The 17,817-nt window shown below is 40.3% G+C and overlaps 2 protein-coding genes across 13 annotated transcripts in view; one reads left to right on the top strand and one right to left on the bottom strand.

Annotated features, from left to right (window-relative positions):
• Window positions 1-317: 317 nt before the first annotated feature.
• On the bottom strand, window positions 318-10,117 carry RBM48 (RNA binding motif protein 48). Of its 2 annotated transcripts, none has more exons than XM_003896333.4 (5): window positions 9,793-10,117; window positions 9,048-9,238; window positions 6,153-6,298; window positions 3,430-3,998; window positions 318-1,216 (listed from the first exon to the last, which is right to left on the bottom strand). In XM_003896333.4, exons 1-5 carry the CDS (start codon window positions 9,901-9,903, stop codon window positions 1,130-1,132), a joined length of 1,104 nt encoding a protein of 367 aa, XP_003896382.2. In that variant the 5' UTR covers window positions 9,904-10,117; the 3' UTR covers window positions 318-1,129. The 2 variants fall into 2 exon arrangements, with proteins under 2 accessions (XP_003896382.2, XP_009201686.2); XM_009203422.2 differs by having other exon boundaries at window positions 9,533-9,906.
• A 74-nt stretch (window positions 10,118-10,191) lies between these two features.
• The window catches only part of PEX1 (peroxisomal biogenesis factor 1), a 42,460-nt gene continuing 34,834 nt past the window's right edge, over window positions 10,192-17,817 (top strand). For 7 of the 11 annotated variants that reach the window (XR_004183202.1, XR_645170.2, XR_645171.2 and 4 more), the window contains exons 1-2: window positions 10,192-10,411; window positions 16,825-16,968. Coding sequence is in view for 7 of the 11 variants with exons in the window: in XM_009203423.1 (XP_009201687.1) it covers window positions 10,283-10,411; window positions 16,825-16,968 (273 nt within the window). In the remaining 4 variants the exon portion in view is untranslated. Of the gene's footprint in view, window positions 10,412-12,763; window positions 13,787-16,824; window positions 16,969-17,817 lie in introns of those variants that run through there. The other 4 variants (XM_017956967.3, XM_017956968.3, XM_009203428.3 and 1 more) reach the window with 4 other exon arrangements.

The following is a 17,817-nucleotide window of genomic DNA, read 5'->3' as shown; positions in this document are numbered from 1 at the left end:
GGCAAGAGGCCATTAAAGATAGGGAGAAATGAAAACAACATGCCATGGTATGGACCTTCTCAAGTTATTTTTACCGGTAAAGAAAATGGCCAGGCGTAGTGGGTCACACCTGTAATCCTAGTACTTTGGGAGGCCAAGGTGAGTGGATCACTTGAGCCCAGGAGTTCAATACCTGCCTGGACAACACAATGAGACCCTGTCTCTACTAAAAAGAAAAAGAAAATGGAGACAGCCTAGATGTACTGAAATTTCCAATTATGTGACCCACTGACAGAAAAAAGTGTGGATATGCCAGAAGCAGTAACAGAAGTCTAGAATTTATAAATACTGATTTATTTTTGGATTGCCACAGGTCAAGTAAATTCTTCTTAAAAGTTAATTAAAGCATGTAAGATTCTAATTTCAGCTTTGTTCTAATAGTTAATCTACTTTTTACCTCACAGAATTGTCTTGATTTTGAAACCCTGGCATTCAGAAACACCCTGACTTCTAGTGTTTCAATGGCTCATTCAATACTTGTATTATTATCAGAAACAGATGTTGGTTGCCTATCTTTATTGTAGTTTCCATATTTGCTTCAATTAATTTACATATAATTACTGTACATGAGAGGTAATGTTATGACAAGAATAGTTTCTGCAACATTAAGTATGGGTCGAAAAAAAAAGAAATGGGCCAGGCATGGTGGCTCATGCCTGTAATCCCAGCACTTTGGGAGGCCGAGGTGGGAGGATCACGAGGTCAGGAGTTCGAGACCAGCCTGACCAAAATGGTGAAACCCCATCTCTACTAAAAAAGCACAAAACTTGGCCAGGAATGGTGGTGTACGCCTGTAATCCCAGCTACTCAGGAGGCTGAGGCAGGAGAATTGCTTGGACCCGGGAGGTGGAGGTTGCGGCAAGCTGAGATCATGCCATTGCATTCCAGCCTGGGCAAAAGAGAAAGACTCCATCTCCCAAAAAAAAAGAAAGAAAGAAAGAAATGACTTTAGATAAATAGCTTGAATGAAATTACAAAGAGGAGTGCATTAAAAAATACCAGCAGTAAAATCTCTAGAAGAATTAAAATGACAGGCTAAAAATAAATAATAAATGTTCTTTTCAGGATGTACTAATTTGCTGCTGGCACTCTATATTCTTCTTCTTTGTTTTAATGGATGACTTGTATGTACATCTTCTGGCTTGTCCTCTGGACGCTTTGGCACAGATGAAATTACCTAATTAAAAAAAAAGAACCATTAAAATTTAGTTTCTATAGCACAGGAGTAAAGCTATTAGAAGAGGTAAGACTACATCCAATAGTTCAATCCTTGATGTGGCTTTTGAGGCAGAGTTGGCTTAAGTTCAAGGTACAGCCTATGACCTAGGCACAGAGTGAAGTTTTCTGTTCAAACACTGATGAGAGTAAAATTTCTAAAGCTACTTAAAAAGAAAAAAAATTTGGAGGAAGAAAAGTGAACATATGCTCCACTTTAACATTCCTTTATAGATCTAAAGTCACTTGTTATATTACAGATTCAGATAGATATCCTGGTTTTGCATTCTTGAAACACTGATAATGTTTGATAGATTTGGGGGGATGAAAACATTTGGAGAAATGAGCAGGAAGCAGTATAATCCTCAATTTCCTAGGAGAAAAAGGAAAGGCAAACACACTATCAGAGAGAGTGTACAATAAGCCAAAGCAAAGAAAGAGTCTTCATTTGAAATGGAAAATTATTAGAAACTATAGTAAACTGTATTTAACATTTTTTTTTGTTGTTCTACTATTTCTGGACCTAGAATTTGGACTTCACATGTTATTCTTTAAAATGTAATCAGCTCTGGCTGAGACAGCTGCGTATCTATGTCTATGCCTCAGTTCAGCTGCAACTGAAGGAAGGAAGGAAGGGTGGAAGCACAAACTGAAAACCTTTTTTTTTTTTTTTTTGAGACAGGGTCTCACACTGTCACCCAGGCTGGAGTGCAGTGGCATGATCTTGGCTCACTGCAACCTCCGCCTCCCAGATTCCAGTGATCCTTCCACCTTAGCCTCCCAAGTAGCTACAACTGTGCACTACCACGCCTGGCTAATTTTTGTATATTTATGGTAAAGATGGGGTTTCATCACATTGGTCAGGCTGGTCTCAGACTCCTGGGCTCAAGCAGTCTGCTCACCCCAGCCTCCCAAAGTGCTGAGATTATTGGTGTAAGCCACTGTCCCCAGCCTAAACTGAAAAACTAAAGAAGGCTTCAAAACTGTGCCCACAGATTATTAAATAATTATTATTAAATAATTAAATAATTATTATTAAATAATGCCTCTTTAATCAGATGTTTTCAGGTAAAAAATGTACATATAAGAAATTAAGCTACTTGAGCCTCCCTTAATCACATTGTAAAATACGAGTAAAACTATGTGAAAAGCACTTTCTGCATCTTGGAGTAAGTATAAGAGAATGTCATAACCCTCAGTTTATGATTTGTAACAGTAGCCCCTACCCCTATCCCACAAAAAGGTGTCTTTTGAAAGCTAACTCAGATGTTAACTTTATTTGTGCTTAGGAAATGGAAAATGATTATATAAATGACATTAAAAAAAAAAAAAAAGACTACCTAGGCAGCACAATCTGATCCTGATCATTTAAGAAGTCTACATTTGAGGCCGGGCGTGGTAGCTTATGCCTGTAATCCCTGTAATCCCAGCACTTTGGGAGGCTGAAGCGGGTGGATCACGAGATCAGGAGATCGAGACCATCCTGGCTAATATGGTGAAACCTCGTCTCTACTAAAAAATACAAAACACTTGCCCTGGCATGGCGGCGGGCACCTGTAGTCCCAGCTACTTGGGAGGCTGAGGCAGGAGAATGGTGTGAACCCAGGAGGCAGAGCTTGCAGTGACCGTAGATCCTGAGCGACAGAGTGAGACTCTGTCTCCAAAAAATAAATAAATAAATAAAATAAAATAAAGTCTACATTTGAAATGCATACCTAGAGGCCCAATTTTTAGAAATCTCACCTTCTATTGCTCTTTATCACAAAAGCAAATTAAGCATTTTACTTTGATATAAACTGTAATAACTCTAAATTTGAGAGAAATGGAATTTTCCTTCTCAACTTTGGCTCATATTAACTACTTGGGGAGCTTTTAACAAAAATGGCAGGCCTGGGCACCACTCTCACAGATTGATTTAATTGGCTGAAACCACTGCTTTAATATTTTGTATCTACAGTGATATAAAATGTCTGTTCATTGTTTAAAGCAAGTATTAACAGTTCAAAGCAAATAAAATGTTAGCCAAATTCAGTTATTTCAACAGAGAACTATAGAAAAACACATCAAAAAACTAAAAAGTGAAAAAAATTACAATACTATTGTTCCCACAAATAATTCCCCATTTAGTCCTATAACCAAATCGTCTCTTAGAACAGTTTTTAAAAATAACCTTACCTCTTTAAGTTTATTCCGAATTAAATTCGCAGTTGTATTCAATGAGTCATCGTGCATATCCACTTTAGACATGTCTGGTAACAGAGGTCCAATCATAACCTCATTACTACCTGAGTTTGTTTCAAGAAAAGTTCCAAGTTTACGATCATCTTCTCTTCTTCTTTTGCGCTCCTGCAGTTGTGTTGTCCTAGGCATAAATCTGTCAACTGCCTCTGAAGACGTAATAGCCTTTTGCGCACCAGGGTAGGCCACTGAGTTCTTAAAAGTGTTTATCTGTGTTTTCTGCAAAGAGTCATTGTGGTTATAATGCCCCATTGTTTTATGATGATTTCTACCATCCTTAGAGGAGTCTGATGCTCTGTCCACATGTCCCCCGGATGAACACATACATTTTGAGGAGAAATAACATAAAGGCAATTCACAGGAATACGGAAGATAAGGATTTGAGTTCCCTGCAGAAGTGTTCAAAGCAGCTTTACAAAATCCAGACATCTCTGAGTGGAAGTCTTGTCTAAAATCTTCTCTGTCTTTATGCTCTGTAACCAATTTCTTCTTTGTCACGTAATGGTCTTTATATTACAATTTAAAAGTTGAGGGAAAGAGAAACATAAGTGGTTAATTTATTGTTTTCATCATTGAGAATCATATAATTTTTAAAAATCACTTAAAAATGTTAACAAATTATACTCCAAAAAAACTGTTTCTTGAGAAGGGAATATATTCACATGGTTTAAAACCTAAAACGGATAAAAAGATATACAGCATCAAGTGTCACCCTTTCCTTGCTCTCCATGGGTCTTTTTTCATCCCCATAAGTAATTACTATTGTTTTTTATTTATCTGTTCAGTAAGTTTTACTTTGCCACCTCCTTTCTCCCATTCTTTTTCTCCCCACTAAAAAAGGTAAATGTAATATCCATTTCTCTGCACCTCTGCATTTTCCATTTCACTGTAGATCTTATATAGGTTTTCCATCATTATACAGAAAGTTGTTTTTTTTGTTTGTTTGTTTTTAACAATTTCAGAGTATTCCACTATCTGGATGTATCATGCTCCTTAGCTTGTGTTTGTTAGTTACTAAAGAAAGCACTATGCTTGTCCCACTTCTAGGGCTGGCAAGGGCCTCTTCCCTGGTTTACTCTCCCAAAAGCAGTCTACAACATGGAGTGTGGAAGATGTGGTAAAGATGAAATTGGCTATGTGTTGATGATTGTTGATGTTAATATTAATACATGGGAGATGTGTTAACTTAGTCTTTCTGCCTTTGTGTTTTGAAATTTCCAGGCCGGGCACAGTGCCTCACGCCTGTGATCCCAGCACTTTGGGAGGCTGAGGCAGGTGGATCACGAGGTCAGAAGATCAAGACCATCCTGGCTAACACGGCAAAACCCCGTCTTTACTAAATATACAAGAAATTAGCCGGGCGTGGTGGCAGGCGCCTGTAGTCCGAGCTACTCAGGAGGCTGAGGTAGGAGAATGGCATGAACCTAGGAGGCGGAGCTTGCAGTGAGCAGAGATCACGCCACTGCCCTCCAGCCTGGGGGACAGAGCTAGACTCCGTTTCAAAATAATAATAATAATAATAACTTCCATAATAAGAGTTTTTGAAAAGTAAGACCAAGTATACAAACGCATCGCACAGATGCTAAAATGCTGATGAAAGAGAGCTTAACTGAAGTGTCCAAGGCCAAGCAAGCCAGGTTTAATTCTGAGATCAGCAGCACGGCAAAAAGATCTTAAGAGGAAGGGGAGCAAATAATGAAGATAACCCTAGGCTGTCACACCAACACCGAGATAATTAGAGCAGTTAAAAAGTAAGCTCTGGAGAAAGAGTCCAAAGCTTGGGTTTCAATCCTTATTTTTGTCCTTAATTCATCTCTAATAATATAGGCCGGTCACAAACTTTCTGAGACTTAGTTTCCTCACCAAGAAAAATTAGGACACAGGTCAGATAATGTCAAAGGTCTTTCTCCACATTAATGTTTTATAATTTCCTTTGTCATACAAACACATTAAGTTTTCCTGGTGCTATTTATTTACTTATCTTACAAGTTAGACTTCAATGGATACAGATGACTGGGGATTCTCAACAGCTCTCTTGCCAGATTTCTGAGTAAGTTTTCCAAGAGTTTTGCCACTTTATTTCTCTCTACCACTATCTGGTAGAAGGGGCATATGGGGGTATTTAGTCAATTGCTGGTCAAAAGTAGAACTTCTCCATGATTAGCAGTGACAACTAGTCTGCAAATCATAACTGCTTCTCACTGCATTCTGGTCAAAGCCTTAATTCCTTAGCATGGGACACAAGGCCCTTCATGATTCACTTCTTATCCACTTTTCTAAACTTATCTCTCACTGAAACCTTTGAGCTTTGGTTATACTGTATTAACTAAATTTCCTTAAATGCATGATGCTCATTTATTCCTCTAAACACTTAAACATCCTGCCTGGCTTGCCTTTCCATCTTTTCCTCTCCCTTTTAGTTAATGTCTACTTATCCTTCAAATTTCAGCCACTTCTCACATACTGTAGGAAGTCTTCCATGAACCAACATTTCTCCCTTCTCAACCCAGATTATGTAGTGTGCTGTAGAGAACCCTTACAGTTACTGAATACTGTGATGCTTTACTTGCCTCTCCTCCCACTAGACTAGGAATTGCATGATGATACACCTGGCAGAGTACCTGACATACAAGAGGCATTTAGCAATATGCTTTCCATACCTTTATTTTCAGTAGTTTTTACTACATATGCCTTCCGCACTTGTAGTTTTTTTCTAGTTTCTTCAACTGTTTCAAATTCTGGCGCATAGCACACATGAAGCAATCCACCGAAGAAACTCTGTTCATCCATTTTTCTCTTGGCTGTCCTGAATGGAAATACAAGATAGCATGGTTTTTAAATCTAGATTTACTTGGGATGAAAGCTTAACTAGTATACAATATCTGGATCTAAAGAGCAAAGTCCAACTTTTGCTATGTGTATATATATCCTGTGGATTGGGAATTAAGATGCTCTGCTTGTGGACAGTATTCATCCCATTGTTCGAGTATGTACTTAGAGCCTCCCCTTTTCTTCCCTTCGAGCCTCTTTGTTCCCTAGTCTTTAAACAACTAAGGACCCAGCTGGTTGGCCTGAAGTATATAAACTGTGGTCATAAAATAGAGCTTTTCTCTGTGGCCCTGAAGAGTTACTTCATACCCAATTAAGCTTTTTCAGCACAATGTATTTCTGTAATGGGATTCTTGCCTTAAAAATCAGATGAAAAATACTATAATCATAAAACGTTCAATAACTGAGGAACTATTAAACATATAACAATGAGAAAATGAGAAGAATGTTCTTCAGTCAATAAATACTTACTAAACATCTATGATTGGCCAGGTACTACAATAAATTTAACTACTTCTGTATCCAGGGATAATGATAAATACTTGCTCAGATTTTACCATATGCCAGGCAATGTCGTAAGTGCTTCACTTGAATTAACACCTAACAACAACCCTGTAATGAAACGGAAGCACCGGGACATTACATAACTTAGCCATGCTCATACTCTGGTTTGAGGAGCAAGGATTCAAATCCAGATGTCTTACTTCAGAGCCTACTAGACTAGGTACTTTGGAAAACAGAAAAGCTCGAGAAAATATTTCTCTAACCATGGGAGCTGGCAGATTGGTTAAGAAAGTGAGATTACATATAACAGCAGCCTGAGAAAACCACACATGACCCAGTAAAATCAAGTGCTTTTGTGGTAGATTATGATTTCTACTGATAGCACATGAAAGAAAACATGAATTGTAACAGCCAGAGAAGGATGGGTCTCAGAGCAGATTAGTGAGGAGAACAGAGATCAACATAAAAATAGATAAGGCGTTGTATACTTCAGCCTTTTTGGAGCAGAGGGTTTATGTCACATAGAAGGCCGGAAAACACTGAGTCAATTTGCAGAAAGGAGTAACAGTAGAAACCACAATAGCTAATGCTTACTGTATTCTGACCAGGAGGCACTCTGCTAAACCCTTTATATGGATTATCTCATTTCATCCTCATACAACCTCAAGAAGTAGATAGGTCCCTTTACTATATAGATTTTACGGAACAGGAAAAACTTAAACAGGTTAAATAACTTGTCCAAGATCACAAAGCTAGTAAGCAGTGGAAATGGAAAACTTACTCCAAACCCAACATTCTTTCTGAGACATACTCTCACTCCATCACCCAGGATGGAGTGCAGTGGTCCATAAATGACTCACTGCAACCTCCACCTCCTGGGCTCAACTGATTCTCCCATCTCAGCCTCCCAAGTAGCTGGGACTACAGGAATGCACTACCACGCCCACCTTGATTTTTGTATTTTTAGCAGAGGTGGGGTTTTGCCATGTTGGCCAGTCGGGTCTCGAACTCCTGGGCTCAAGCTGTCTGCCCACCTTGGCCTTCCATAGTGCTGGGATCAAATTCAACTTTTTTTTCTTTTCTTTTTTTCTGGGACAGTCTCACTCTTTCCAGGCTGGAGTGCAATGGCATGATCTTGGCTCACTGCAACCTCTACTTTCTGGGTTCAAGTGATCCTTGTGCCTCAGCCTCCCCAGGAGCTGGGATTAAAGGCTTGCACCAACACAGCTGACTAATTTTTGTATTTAGTAGAGTCAGGGTTTCACCATGTTGGCCAGACTGGTCTTGAACTCCTGACCTCAGGTGATCCGCCTACCTCCACCTCCCAAACTGCTGGGATTACAGGTGTGAGCCACATGCCTGGCGCCAAACCCAAATTTTTTCTGTTTTTTTTTTTTTTTTGAGATGGAGCCTCGCTCTGTCATCCAGACTGGAGTGCAGTGGTGTGATTTCTGCTCACTGCAATCTCCACCTCCCGGGTTCAAGCGATTCCCATGCCTCAGCCACCTGAGTAGCTGGGACTACGGGTCCGCACCACACACCCGGCTAATTTTTGTATTTTTAGTAGAGCCGGGGTTTCCATCATGTTGGCCAGGCTGGTCTTGAACCCCTGACCTCAAGTGATCTGCCTGCCTCGGTCTCCCAAAGTACTCTGATTACAGGCGTGAGGCGTGAGTTATTGGCGCCCAGCCCTCAAACCCATTGTTTTTTTCTTTGAGGCGGAGATCCCCTCTTGTTGCCCTGGCTGGAGTGCAATGGCGCAATCTCGGCTCACTGCAACCTCTGCCTCCTGGGTTCAAGCAATTCTCCTGCCTCAGCCTCCTGAGTAGCTGGGATTACAGGTATGCGCCACTAGACCCGACTAATTTTGTATTTTTAGTAGAGACGGGGTTTCACCATGTTGGCCAGGCTGGTCTCAAACTCCTCACCTCGTGATCCGCCTGCCTCGGCCTCCCAGAGTGCTGTGATTGCAGGCCAGCAATCACGTGCCTGGCCAAACCCAACTTTTACTCTACCACGCTACAGGACATTAAATTGTTAAGCATGGGAATGATGTGATGGATACAGTGTTTCAGTAAAGTTAACCTGTAAAAAGGCTGTAGGAAGATATGCTAGATTACATTTTGGGGTAATTCAGATATGAATGAGGGAAACTTGGGGCCAAAATGACAGAAATATGAATGGAGGAAATGAAACGAGTCATTGCTTAACTTGCACCTTACCTTGCACTTTGTAAGTTCATAAATTTAATAAGATAAACTTCAGTAAAGTCTTCTGCTGGGTATTCATCTAGCGCATTGTACTGTTCAATTGCACCATATAAAGCGAATCGCTCAACTAATTCCTTCATGACTCCCACAGCAGGAACTCCTTGTATTAATAAGTACTGAGATTCCAAATTGATTGTATATACCTGAAAGAAATGCATAGTTATTAAACGTATTTCGCAAATAAGCCTAGGACGAATCTGCCTCTATTTTTTTTTTTTAAACAGAACTTTGAAAACAAGAAATAATCTGTTCAACCCAGTCAGCAAAAAACACAAAATAAAATTTCTGCCATTCCCTCTGCATAAAGAGTAACAGTCCATGTGAGAGGCTACCTAAGGCATATAACAGACTACCTTCAGTCGACATTTTTTTCCAGAAATTGAGTCGGCAGAAGTCACTGGGAACAATCACTCAACGAATATTCACTGAGCGCTTACCTGTGCCAAGTAGTACTGTAAACACTGAAGATCCAATGACTAAAACCAAGCCCTATTCTCGTGGAGTTGATGTTCTAATAGTTGACCAAAAGGGTCGTGAGAATCTTTGGTACCTGGCCCAGGGTTCTTCACGCCAGCTCTAACGAGCGACAGATCTGACGGAAGCCTTCTCGTGCCTTTATTTCCGTAGGTTAGCCATATGGCGCTAGCGCTCACAAAAAGCTACCGAGGAGAGCGAATGAAACCAAAAATCACTTTACCTTGACAGCACGAGGCCGTCGTCCCTCCCGATATTTGGCCCGCGTGTCGCACACCGCCCTCTGGACATGGTGGTCAAATAAACTCCCTAACTCCCCACCGCTGGACGCCATCTTGCCTACTTTGATCCTCGCAGGGAGGACAACATCCGCCCTGCTGACCTCCCTTTTATCCAATAAGAGAGCGGGATGAGTTAAGGAGTGTCAGGATTGGCTGAAGAATCGACAGCGTCGGCCATCGTTTCCTGCGTGCGAGGATTTGATGAACGAGGTGCCGCCCCCGAGCGGCTTGGCGGAGAGGCGCCGTGGGTGACAGAAGCTTTCTTGTCCCACCCCACTACAGGCTTACGGCGAGACGCGCAGCGGGGAGAGGGGGCGGGGCCTCAGGGGGCGGGGCCGATCGATCTCCTCCGGTTCCGACGTCCTCAGCCTGCCAGGTCCCGTGTCCTTTGCGGCGCTAGGGTGGGCAAACCCAGAGCGACGCTTCGGGACGATGTGGGGCAGCGATCGCCTGGCGGGTGCTGGGGGAGGCGGGGCGGCAGTGACTGTGGCCTTCACCAACGCTCGCGACTGCTTCCTCCACCTGCCGCGGGGTCTCGTGGCCCAGCTGCACCTGCTGCAGGTAACGTGCTGGCCCCGGGCCACCTGATCTTCAGCCTGGGGTCGGACAAGGCCGAAGCCTCTCAGGGACGCGGCGGGACACCGGCTGCCACCCGGGCGCCCCCGAAGCGTACAGAGATTAGGGTCCCTCGACGGCAGGGCCCTTCTGGGTAGTCTCTGCATCCCGCAAGTCCAGTGCAGCCCTGGGCTCGTCTTATCCCAGGTCTTTTCACTTGGTGAAACTGGGCCTAGAAATGTCCTAATATTCTACCACTGTTTTTATAAATATTCCTCATTCCAGGCTGGAAAAGTTCCTGATAAGTGGTTTGTTTTTATTATTTTAAAAGGTGTTTTTCTTGCCAGTCATTTCACCTGCGCTGCTGCCGTCCGGGCCGCGAGAGGGAGGCGCAGAGTTGTTGGTGGAGCCCCTGTCGGTCCCCGGGGACTGAGCACCGCGTCCCATGAGCGGGAAAGCTTAATACAGTAATGGTTCTGCCCTGCGTCCCAGACCCTTGGAACACAGCTGTAGTGTGTCAGGAACACATAACGTAGTTAAGATCACTTGAAGCTCTGCGATCAGTCGCCCTTCTGGACGTTGTGGTTGGGATGTTTCGCAGTTCTAACCACCGGTGGAGATACAGCGTCCATATTTTCATAATTAAAAATAGAGGCACATGGTCTCACGAGTTTGAGTGTGGTTATGGGGGCAAAAGGACGGCGTATTTGAAATCTTCATAAATCCTGGATGCATGGTACCCACCAGTGGCTAATCTATGTAATGAATAAAGAGTTTGCAATAATTTCAAGCATCCCTTCTTTCCACTTGAGTTACTTCTCCATACCTAGGGGAAGATTTTTTTGGTCCATTGAAAACATGAGTTCAGCAGAATCCTCCTATCATCGTCGTTATTATTTTTTACTACTAAGTAGACAATCTTGGTTTTTGATGGGCTTTATGGTTAGAGACAAATCAGTCACTGTCACCAAGTTCCAGGTAGAAGTTGGTTCAGTGCTCTGTCAGCTTCGATGGGATTTTTCAACATGTTTTCAAATCCGCTCATGATAGTAGGAATGCTTTCTTACAGTAACTCTAATTTGATCCTAAGATGTAGTTGTTACCTTACATTCATCACTGTTTAAGAATTTAGTGGTCTTGATCTTTGTTTTAAATTTTGAGCCTTCGAGAAGTATTTATAAGAATTAATTCATGTTACCTTACATTCATCACTATTTAAGAATTTAGTGGTCTTGATCTTGTTTTAAATTTTGAGCCTTCAGGAAGTACTTATAAGAACTAATTCATGCATATCTTTTTGAAATGTAAATGTCTTTAGCCCTGGAACAAATTGCTGTTTCTGTTCAGCCCGTATTAGCAGAATAGGTCAACTTTGCTTTCTAATTATCAATGTAATAAGTTTATGACTTTATAGATTCTATAAATCTATACATTTATTTCTTGATGAATTATATAAATTTGTATAATTTATGTTTTGTAGAAAATTTGGAAAGCATGGAAAATTGTTAACAGGAAAATAAATTACCCATAATCCCAGAACTTAGAGGTGACTAATGTTGACAGTTTGGATCAAATCTTCCAGTTTTGTTTCTAATCTTCATTTTTAACAGAAATGAAGTCCTATATACACACATACAGTTTTGTGTCCTAGTGTTTTTACTTAATGTTATTATGAGTGTTTTATTTTGTTAAAAGGTCATCATTTTAAGTTGTTACTTAGTATTCTAGCACAAATTTGCCATTATTTAACTGTTCACTATGATTGACTATTTAGATTGTACTTAATTTTTAGGCATTAGAAGTGATAAACTATATTTTAATCAAACGTTGAAAATAACACATCTTTGTTTAGAAAACATCATTTTTATTTCTTGTTGTCTAGGATAGATTCCCAGAATTCTTGGGTTAGAGGCCATAGATAATTATGAAAGCCGAAAGGTTCACAAATTGGGAGTTAATACTTGAATTACTTTATTTGGGGTGAAACATTGAGTAAATAATACAGATCATGCAGTAATGGGAAGAGGGGTTGGAACAATGGTTTTCTGGCCTATGTCAGACTTACCTTGAAGCTTTTAAGAATACAGATGTTCTGTTGGGAGGCCGAGACGTGCGGATCACGAGGTCAGGAGATCGAGACCATCCTGGCTAACATGGTGAAACCCCGTCTCTACTAAAACTACAAAAAAAAAAAAATTAGCTGGGCGTGGTGGCGAGCGCCTCTAGTCCCAGCTACACGGGAGGCTGAGGCAGGAGAATGGCATGAACCCAGGGGGCGGAGCTTGCAGTGAGCCGAGATCGCGCCACTGCACTCCAGCCTGGGCGACAGAGAGAGACTCTGTCTCAAAAAAAAAAAAAAAGAATACAGATGTTGTGATCAACCCTCTGACCTATTAAATCAAAATCTTAGGGAATAGACTTTAGGCATCTCTAATTTTAAAAAATTTATTCAGGCTACTTGGATGCACAAAAGAGTTGAGACCTACTGTCCTAGAATCATAGAATGTTAATGACCATAGAGACCTTAAGCATCTAGGTTATTTCTGTACGTTTACACGTAAGGAAAATGGCATTCCTAGGCCAGTACCATTGCCATGCAGCTAATTTGCCCTCTTGTCTATAGCTCACTCTGCGTCACCCAACCTACCCTTCTCACTGTTTCTTCTATAACCAATCTCCTTCCCACTTCTGTTCTCTTACTCATGCCATTCTTCCCTCAGTCGTTTTTCTTCCTTCCATACAAATTCCATGTCTTTGAAAAGAGCATAATCCTACCTCCTCCACATAGCTTTCCAGTTCTCTGTTGCCCACGTTTGTCTCCCTTTCAATACTTCTCTATTGTGTTACGTGACACATCACATTTGATATACTTTGTTCTGTGTTTCAAGTATTGTATTCTCTTGTTTACTCAAGTCATTATTTCAGGACTGACTCCCCAGTAGATGCTTTAAGTCAGGATTTCTTAACCTTGGCACTGTTGACATTTTGAGCTGGATAATTTTTTGTTTTGGGGGCTCTCCTGTACATTTTAAATGTTTAACAGCACCCTTGGTCTCTATCCAGTAGATGCCTGTACTGCCTCCCCCTATTTGTGACAACCAGAAAGGTCTTCAGACATTGTCAGATGCCTACTGAAGGACAAAATCACCTCTGGTTGAGACCACTGCTTCAGCTAAGTTACCTTCTCTGTACTCAGAACTTGATGTGATTGCAACAGAGAGAGAGGATTCATATACACAGTGAATGCAAACGAACCTAAATCACCATTCGGATATGGCCACACAATTTTCATTTCCCTTGTGTTAGCAAGAGATACCCCAGGCTTTGGACCTGGACATTCCTAAGGCATTCTGACGGATGGTTTTATCTGCAGATTTCCTGGTAATACTGATACCTCAGTTTGGGTCAAAGAAGGTCAATTAATTGATTGATTTGATTTGACTCCTGGAAAAGAGGCTTCTTTCTAGCTGTCTCTTTCTTCTCTTTACCTGAATAGCCAGGGCTCTGTGGTTCAAGTGAAGTATTTTGACATAAAAATTAGAACATTGGTGTGCAAAGTTTGCTAAATCTAACTGAGTACATATTATGACTTTATGGAGCTGGTTACTCCTTTTTGACCAAATAAATAATTAGAAGTATTTTTCCTCCTCAATAATGTTCATTTCTCCTTTTTTTCAGTGAGCTGGTAGAGTTTCCTTTTTTTGATATTTCAGGGCATCTCTCGTATTTCCATCTCTTAAGTTTCTTCATATGAAGTAGAATTGATCTGGATTATGTATTGCTGACTCTGATGAAAACCCACAGAAAGTATCTGGGACTTGATCACCTTCATTCTTGTAATAGCTCACACGGTTACAGCTGACATAGTAACTAAAGACTTTTGATTCCAAAGCTAGGCAAAATACACTCAGTTGAAAGAATTTGTCAGCCAGAACAGTTGGACTGTTTTGTGAAAATTGTGAGAAAAATTACACAACTAAGTGATACATGATGATGGCTTTCTTAAATATAAAAGTGTAATAATGTGTCTAATTTCCAGTATGTGATATTGTCCCAGAAGTGACTCCAACATTGTTTGAAATTTGTCTCATATAAAGAAACATAAACTGGCTGCGGTGGCTCATATCTGTAATCCCAGTACTTTAGGAGGCAGAGGTGGGCAGATCATCTGAGGTCAGGAGTTTCAGACCAGCCTGGCCAACATGGTGAAACCCGTCTCTACTAAAAATACAAAAATTAGTTGGGCATGGTGGTGGGGGCCTGTAATCCAAGCTACTTGGGAGGCTGAGGCAGGAGAATTGCTTAAATCTGGAAGGCGGAGGTTGCAGTGAGCCGAGATTGCACCACTGCCTTCCAGCCTGGGTGACACAGCGAGACTCCGTCTCAAAAAAAAAAAAAAAAGAAAATGCAAGAAACATAAAGACTGGGCGTGTTGGCTCATGCCTGTAATCCCAGCACTTTGAGAGATTGAGGACTGAGGTGGGAAGATCACTTGAGCCCAGGAGGTTGAGGCTGCAGTGAGCTGTGATTGTGCCACTGCACTCGAGCCTGGGCAACACAGTGAGATCCTGTCTCAGGAAAAAAAATTCCATGTAAATGAATGAATTTGATATTTAATATTTTAAATTAATGAAAAATGTTCTGTAGAGATGTAGATCTTGCCATGTTGCCCAGGCTGGCTTTGAACTTCTGGGCTCAAACAGTCCTCCTGTCTTAGCCTCCCAAAGTATAAAGATTACACATGTGAGCCACTGCACTTGGCCTAATATTTTTAACTTAATGAATTTATTTTGATATAAATAAATTAATAACACTGAAGCTTCCTGATATAATAAGTCTTTTTGTGTGTGTGATGGGTTCTTACTTTGTTGCCCACGCTGAAGTGTAATGGCACTATCATGACTCACTGTAGCCTCAACCTTCCTGACTCAAGTGATCCTCCCACCTTGGCTTCGCAAGTAGATGGGACCACAGGTGTATGCCACCACACCTGGCTGGTTTTTAAAATTTATTATTGATACATATTAATAAAATTCTTTTTATTTTATAAATGATATATGTGGCTGGGCATGGTGGCTCAAGCCCCCGACAGTTTGGGAGGCCGAGGTGGGAGGATCACTTGAGGCCAGGAGCTTAAGACCAGCCTAAGCAACATAGTGAGATCCCATCTCTATAGAAAAAAAAAAATTAGCTAGGTGTGGTGGTGTATGCCTGTATTCCTAGCTACTCAGGAGCCTGAGGTGAGAGGATTGCTAGAGCCCAGGAGTTTCAAGTTACAGTGACCTATGATTGTGCCACTGCACTCCAGCCTGGGCAGCAGAGCAAAATCCTGTCTCAAAAAAAAAAAAAGTTTGAAAATGCTTATTATGCAATATAAGTAGGGGAAAAGGATATTAAATTGTGCCTATATGAACACAACTATATGAAAAACTTGCACATAGAAAAAAGGATTAACAAGAAATAGACCAAATTGTTCACATGGTTGTCTTTTTTGTGGAGAGAATATCAGTAGTTCATTTGTTTCCTTCCAAGTTTATATATTTTCCAAGGTCTCTATAATGAGTTTGTAATTGTTTAATCATAGAAAACCCTTTTTTGGTCCTTGGCCACAAACATGTTTTATGTAATTGCTCTTTTAATGAGAATAAATGTTATATTTTGCTTTGTTTAAAACCTATATTCCCATAGTTATATGAGCCCTTAAAATTATTAAGAGGCTGCATAATATAACATTTCTGGAAGGGTACAGAAGAAACAGCAGTAATTACCTCTGAGAACAGGGACATGGCTTCACATTTTACCCTTTTGTACATTTTGTGCTTTTGCCACATGCATTTATTGTTATTCCGATAAATAAGTAAATATGGATTGCATACTCCATCTGGTTGGTGTTTCATAATTCTAAAACTATATTGCTACATTTTTAAAGATGATATATGTTTCTACTTATTAACTTATGTTAAACTAGTAAATTTATAGCTTATTTAATAGTTTCCCTATTGATAGACATTTAAGACAGTCTCAAGTGTTTACTATTATAGAAAATACTGCACAGATAGCTTTTGCTGTAGTTTCTTTTTTCTTTGAATAATTAATTGGGAATAAATGCTCAAATAATTATATGTGGCTCAACTGCTATGTAAGTGTATTGACTGACTGCTGCCATTTTGAATTCTGAAAGGGTTGATTAAATTTATAACACTGCCATAATAATATAAGGGTATTGGCTTCATTAGCATCACCAGCATTGGATGTTGGAAATGATTATAGATTTTTAAATGCTACAACAAATGTAGATAACAGAGAACTATCTATAGAACTCTTTTTGTATGTGTGAATTGAAATAATAGTTTATTTTCATGTGAATCTAGAAAAATGTATATGAAAATCTTTTTTCCTCTCATTTCTTATATGAATAGAATCAAGCTATAGAAGTGGTCTGGAGTCAGCAGCCTGCATTCTTGAGCTGGGTGGAAGGCAGGCATTTTAGTGATCAAGGTGAAAATGTGGCTGAAATTAACAGACAAGTTGGTCAAAAACTTGGACTCTCAAATGGGGGACAGGTAAGCACATGTGATGGCAATAACTTTCTTCTAATGTCACATAATATAGCAATAGAAATAAAATTAAAAGTTTACATTTTTTGTTAAAGGAGGTGAGATGACACCTAATTTGTATGCTATTATGTAACTAGTCTAGGCTATTGAAGCTGACTAAACTGTTTTTAGGTCATTATCTTGTATTTTACCATACTCCCTACTTGCTTCTTATTCTACTATTTAACTCATTTTCCACATTCCCTAATTTTGGTTTCGTGAAATTATTTTTCCTTTTGAATTACTAGGTTCTGCTTACTATTATTGAACTTCGTTTCTGATATATTTTATAAACTTCCATGGTCTCACTTGATTCAAAAATTCAGCTGGGTGCGGTGGCGCACACCTATAATTCCAGCACTTTGGGAGGCCGAGGTGGGCGGATAACTTGAGGTCAGGAGTTGGAGACCAGCCTGGCTAACATGGTGAAGCCCCCCATCTCTACTAAAAATTCAAAAATTAGCTGGGCATGGTAGCAGGCACCTGTAATCCCAGCTACTTGGGAGGCTGAGGCAGGAGAATTGCTTGAACCTGGGAGGCGTAGGTTGCAGTGAACTGAGATTGCACTGCTGCACTTCAGCTGGGTGACAAGAGTGAAACAATGTCTTGAAAAAAATAAAAAATAAAAAGTTCTACAACGGAGGGTTATTATTTTTCCATTTTTGTCTTCCCTTATGAGTTTAATATGCTTAGATTATAAACCTGAAAGCTTAAAACATGTCTATTTTTTGTTTTCTTATGTTTATCAAGTTATTCCTTTAAACATTTTCTAAACTGTAGGAATAATATGAGGCTGGGCTCAGTGGCTTATACCTG

Source organism: Papio anubis, chromosome 4, assembly GCF_008728515.1.
Source record: "Papio anubis isolate 15944 chromosome 4, Panubis1.0, whole genome shotgun sequence".
NCBI lineage: Eukaryota > Metazoa > Chordata > Mammalia > Primates > Cercopithecidae > Papio > Papio anubis.
This window is presented reverse-complemented; position numbering and strand designations above follow the sequence as displayed.